Source organism: Limulus polyphemus, unplaced genomic scaffold, assembly GCF_000517525.1.
Source record: "Limulus polyphemus unplaced genomic scaffold, Limulus_polyphemus-2.1.2 Scaffold1524, whole genome shotgun sequence".
Taxonomy (NCBI): Eukaryota; Metazoa; Arthropoda; class Merostomata; order Xiphosura; family Limulidae; genus Limulus; species Limulus polyphemus.
Genome location: NW_013667134.1, coordinates 59,035 through 65,574, shown reverse-complemented (window position 1 = coordinate 65,574; position 6,540 = coordinate 59,035). Strand labels below are relative to the sequence as shown.

General features: G+C 31.9%; 1 protein-coding gene across 4 annotated transcripts in view; it reads right to left on the bottom strand.

The window, feature by feature from the left end:
- Positions 1–6,540, bottom strand: part of LOC106463943 (E3 ubiquitin-protein ligase UBR2-like) — a 67,379-nt gene that overhangs the window by 13,979 nt on the left and 46,860 nt on the right. For all 4 annotated transcript variants that reach the window (XM_022391576.1, XM_022391577.1, XM_013924032.2 and 1 more), the window contains exon 9: positions 2,193–3,010. In XM_022391576.1, coding sequence (XP_022247284.1) covers positions 2,193–3,010 — 818 coding nt within the window. The remainder of the gene's footprint in view (positions 1–2,192; positions 3,011–6,540) is intronic.

The following is a 6,540-nucleotide window of genomic DNA, read 5'->3' as shown; positions in this document are numbered from 1 at the left end:
TCCCCGGCCAAAGGTCGGATACTTTTCTCACAGGCCTCGTATAGTGCAATAAAGGATTTTAGTTTGGAACATTGAGATGTTGTACAGCTGATGGAAACCACAATGATTAGCTTAGACATAAATGAGAAATAAATGGCACATTCTGTGTTTTCTTAATGCACTAAAAGATATATATATCCCAAACTACACTTTTTGTAGGCATGTAATTTCTAACTAAAAGACACAGTGCTACTAAATAATCTACACCATATCAACTGAGACACATGGTACAAGTAGATTCATTGTTTGTATTAATGTTGGTGAAAGAAGATCTTCCAATTCTATAGGTTATGTAGCTTCTGCTAGAAAGGTGAAATCATGATATGATCACTTGAATATACATTCAAAATGAAATAAAAAATAGTTAACTTACTGTTTCTGAGTAGTTTTGATTTAGTAGTTAGATTTGTATAATCAAACATTTTCTAAGCTTTAGCAGATATCACTGAATATTTCATCTTGGTATTATTTCCAGACAAGAGTGGTTGTAATTCACAAACTTTTTGTTAACTACATTTATACTTTCTATGTGGAATGCATGAATACAATTCCAGATTTATTTGTGAAGTCACATATGATTTCACTTATATTATTAACTTATATAAGAGGGTAGGTTGGCATGGTGTACAGACATGTTATGAAACCTTCAGGGATAAAAGCTTTGGTCACTACATGTGAAGTAGTTGGTGTAATTTCAGTTACAAATGTAAGGTATGTGTTAGAGTTTACTCTCTTTCCCATTGGACCCGCGCTCTATCTCCATAACAACCAGGAAATGATGTATGTGTTCGAAAAGCCTTTTCACCCCAGCAGCCAGATGAAATCACAATGGAAAATGAGAAGCCAACCAGTCAGTAAACTTAATACACAAACTTTAATGTGATTAAAGACTTGTTTTTTGTGTTTGTTTTTCATTAGCTGTCCATGTTTGATTTAGTCTCTGCATAACATTTCCAGATTCTGTAAACATTTGAAGAAAATTTCAGCTTCTCTTGGGTAACTGAAGTCAAACATAAAATAAAATATTTCACTTCTTCAATATCAATAAAAATATACAAAACCTAACAAAAATACTTATAAATGATGTACTTTTAAAATTTATTAAATGCTCTGTATCATATGCAACTTCTTTTTAAACAATTTAAGTGAAACATCTTGGTTTATGATTTCTTTTGTTACCTAAGCAAAGCTGAAGTTTTTCAGAAGTTTTGAGAAGTACACTGGCTCCCTCATCAAACATATTTCCAGATTATGTATCTTGTTGATACTTTATATTTACCCGTTAGATATCAGAATACCTGAATACAACAAGAGTACAAGTTTTTGTTCAATACTGAGAAAAAAAGCTGTATACACATACAAATACAGACAACCTTACTGCCATTCATACTTAAAACCACAAGGTTATTCTAGTCACAAGACTTTCCTACAGTTTTATGAATACGAGAACAGCTATTTCAACAGAACAGTTAGAAACTGTTTGCTGAACTAAATTACATGTATCACATTAGAGTTGCATTTTTTAAAATAAAACTTTTCAAGAAATAAGTGATAATGGAAAAATAAACATATCTTTTTTCTCAAAACAAAATTTTCTTTGGTGACTTGATAATGTAAACCAACTTTTTACCACTACAATTATTTATATTAATTTCTTACTTTAATCAGAAAATTTCATATTTAATGAGATAAAAAAGTGGAGAACGGGGATTATACAGTTATCATCTGAATTACTTGTAAAAACTGCTTTTGTGAAATATATTGTGTCATCAATAACTGATCAACACTTTCATTTAACTTAATTTTTTTCACATGAATGATGTATTCAATATCTTTTCTGAGAACTAGACTCACTCTTCAGCAGAAAGTAGATCACTAATGAATTTATTGCAACAGTACTGCTGTCTATTTTAACAGTGGAAAGAGTATATGAATTGATTGCAAACAATACTGTCATTGGATTTCTGAGTTTATTAACATAGTTTCTTAACAGTGAGAAAAGCATTAACGAATTAATTACAACCAGTAAGGTTGTCTGTTTTCTTGACAGTGACATGTGTAATTAAAAGAAACTACACTTTAAGTTATCCTTATTTATTCTTTTAAAAGCTATATAAATCCTCAAAATCAATAATAAAGGGCTAGAAACTTACCAATGGGCTAACTGTCGAAGTAAAGAAGATTGTACTACTTCATTTAAATGACAAGATAAACCAAGGTAGCGACATAATGCTTGGAACTGATATTCTTCTCCATGCATTTCCTGCAGAGTCTCTGGAGCTCCTACATCAGTGAGAAAATGAAAGAATAATGCAGAACATCGAAGAAAGGGCAGCATAGCTTGATGAATATTTCTGAGCAGCTTTTGAACATTTACAGATTTTCTACTATTTTCTAATCCTGTTTCATTCAAAACCTCAAAGTAAAAACAGCAGATTTCTACCTCTTCAGGTGTCTCTTTGTGCTGAGATTCACTGGTTTCAGTCTCCTCAAGAGTAGGAAAATCAATACTGAGTAAAATCTGTACCAAATGAAACACTAATATTAGATGAAGCATACACAGTTCATTGTCACCACCCAAAGGAAATGCCAAGCCACTGTTGCTTCCATGGTTGTTACTTGCTGTGAAAAGAGCAGGCATGGACAGGCAACCAAACACTAGCAAAGTGAAGGCATCTACTTCTAAACAACAGTTTGGACTGCAAGAGTGGTGTTCTGGTAACAGAAGAAATTGCAAAAGGTTTACACAGTGGCTACGCACCACTTGTGCATCAAAGATACGAAGACTGGCTCCCACAACTCGCACCAAACTTTGAATGCACTGTGCTTGACGAGATGATAGGTCACCAAACAATGATTTTTTCTGATCTTGCAAAAGTTGATCTATAGAATGAATTGTATAGGCACAAGACCACCAGGCCATTAAAGGGACTCTTTCATCATCAGAATGTGGATGAACATTAAGTCCCACCTGCCAAAAACAACACTATATGTAAGTGGTAAATTTATAATACATGCAAACACCTTTATAATTTTTCATTACAAGACAGTTTGACGCTATTAAACTTTCCAACTATATTCAGGTTTTTAATCACCTATCAAATTGTGATGAAATCATATAAACATATAAGCTCACATTAGGTGACAAAACCTGTATCTGGAGGTATGAGTAATGTAATGTTAGCTCTCATCAGTCCACTTAGGTTGTTAACAGATTTATAATTTATTGGTACTTTTTAATGCATTTTGTTATCTGAATTTATGTATTTTCGTTTTAAAGTTACGTGTTCATATTTTACTATATTTTTGTAAGAAATCAGATTGAATATAAAATATACTCACAAAATCTCCTTTCAAACCTTACAAATTATTAAATTATAAAATAATAACACCTTCAAATAATTTTGGTGTTATCTCTGTATGATAATGCTAACAAAATTTGATTACAGTTTCTAAATTTAATTTCTGAAGGATGGGTAAAATATAACTCATGGTAGCTCATACATGAGATACACCAATAGCTGTTAGTACCAAGTACAAAATCTTTATAAAAAATTAAGAAATTTATTAAACCTTTAAAAATATGTGGAAGTTCAATCCAGCTCTATTATATCTTTTCTGCTGACAAAGTGTGACAAATGTTAATGTAATACACAAGTTGAGGGAATGATGCATTTAATTTAAACTAATTTAGACAACAAAGATTCTGTAAAAAACAAATGATTCAATTACACACGAGATACAAGGTTAAAGTATTTAATTATATTTTTGTATATCACAATTGTGTAATAAAATCCCACTGACAGTGATCAGTGCTAAAGTAATTCATCAAAGTGAACTTCCAGCAATAGTTCTGACAAGAACGTATTTCTTTTAACCTAAAACAGATATGGAAGATAAGCCTAAGTTGTTGTGTAGATTTGATTTGAACAAACCAATCTCTCTATTCTTTAAAGGTAGATTCAGCAATCAGGTTTTCATTTCTTTGTACTGGTATAAGGTGCAAGGCTCATAATTATAATTAACATTAGCTTGATAGCCCAGGATAAGTAAGAAATGCATCTGGACCAGCTGCTGGCATGAAAACCTAGTATCTGTTTCTTATTTGACTTTTTGATATACTCAGAGAACTGAGTTGTTGCTTTTTTATGGTGAAAATGTGATATTAATTGCTCAAATTGATTATTTCTGAAAGCAATAAAGGAATTAATTTAACAGCCAATAAGAATTTTTTCTTTCTCTGCATATTTACAATGATACACGACAACTCAGTTTGTTGTTTTAAAGACTCTACAATCATAATATTGTACCAATCCAACGTGTCTTTAGATACAAGTATGTTATAGTTAATAAGTAAATTAAATATTGTTTAATATTTATTTATTTACAATAATTAGATTTTGAACACTTTAATGATTTTACAGGCAATATCTGTAGCTGACAAGTGTTTTAAAATATGTGACCAGGTTAAGGCCTCAATCTCTCTATTTTAAAATAATTCAATTACAATTTCAATGTCTAACTTTACTATCTAACTGTCAAAACAATATTTTTCATTGTGATTATTATACATTGTAGGTTTTTAAAGATGTGTCATACATAATTATATATGTTTAACTTTAAAAGGGCTTTTGCATTACATGGTTGTCTACAATTATAACACTTAATAACCATTACCAGAGGTTGAGATTTATAATAAAGGTTGTCTTGTGTTTCATTTAGCAATTGGAAATTATTGTAATTTTACTATTTAATGATTTTCATTAAAACATTAAGTCTTCGGGTTTCACAATTGTTTGTTTGTAATGAAGCACAAAGCTGTACAATGGGTTATCTGTGCTCTGCCCATACAAGTATCAAAACCCAATTTCTAGCACTGTAAGATCACAGACATACCACTGTCCCACTGGGGGATCGGGTTTCACAATATACACAAGTTAATTTCTGAAAGCAAACATGCAATAACAAGAACAATCTTCAGGTTTTGTGCAAATATTGTTTTAGGAGCAAAAATCTTTTGTGAGACTAGTTCTAGGCTATTAACCTATTACAATGGCTTAGCCTGAATGCTGGCACTTGATTTAGAATACCCAAACCAAAATATTTTCCTTCATTAATATTATACTAAACCATCAGCATAAAATAAGACATTCTCAACTATTTTTAAAAACCCATTTCATTTACAATAGCTATAGATGCTAGAAACATAAGTTTAACAATGCAGCACTTAAATTTAAAACATAATTTAAATTATGCATGCTTTTGCATGGATATAACAAAAACACATTTTCTTGAATCAATCTCTGTCATGATATAAAAGACTGTTTAGTATTGATATTACTAATTAATTTGTTTTGCGAGTGAATATTAGGTAAAAATAGAGTTAGAAGAAATTATTTTAAAGTAAAAGTTATGACAATTTGTTTTGCGAGTGAATATTTCATAAAAATAGAGTTAGAAACAAATATTTTAAAGTAAAAGTTATGACAAGTGAATATTAGGTAAAAATAGAGTTAGAAGAAATTATTTTAAAGTAAAAGTTATGACAAGTTTAGATATAGAGGATATAATTAACAGATGAGTATGTAATAAACATATTGTTATGTCTCTGGTCATTAGTTAATTTTCTATAAAAATTCTTTCCGAAGAAACTTTACCGATACAAGTCCTTTCTTAAATAAAACTGGTTTATTCTTTCTGAATACAACATTGCAATACACTTAATTTCCACAGTCGCTCTATAACAAATGCTATAATTCACAACGAACGTCTTATGTGCTCGACTCAACTGTCAATTACACATTACATTGTTGCCGTCAGTTCTTACCGGTCTTATATGCACAAGAATACTGCATATCTAGTAAAAGCTTGAGACTTCACGAACCTTCGAGAATATGACATGTTACTAGCGTCACGTGACCCCCGCTGTCATAACACTGCCCCTTCTTTAGTATTGTTCGTAGCGAACAATAGCCACTTACATCAAACCAATAAACAAGGAACAATAACTTAATTAAATGTACAGAATTTACAAGCACAAAATTATAATTCAACAAAGTCTCTTAATTTTACAGGACGTATCTTCTTCCGTACTGGTCTCTATCTCGTTGGCTTCTGTTTCATGTGGGGTTCATCTGCTTCATCAGGAAATGTCCAATCGTCGATAACAGTCACATCAGTGGTAGTAACTTCATCAAGAGCTTCACCGTTTCCCTTCTCAAACTGAGTAGAGTTTCTTCTTCGACGGTGGCTTCTTCAGGTGGCACATCTTCAGCAGCGTCATTTGTTCTGTTGTCCACTTCGTCCCAACTGAAATATCCTGGACTGTGATAACGCCAAAGCCTGTTGGCATGCACCACTTTTGGCTTACCTCGCCGACCACATTTTACCCGGAAAGTCACGTCTGAGAGACCATCCACTATGTCATATGGGTCTTCCCATGGAGAAGACAACTTAGGAGACTTCCCTTTGGTCTTCCTGGGATTAGACAACCACACCTTG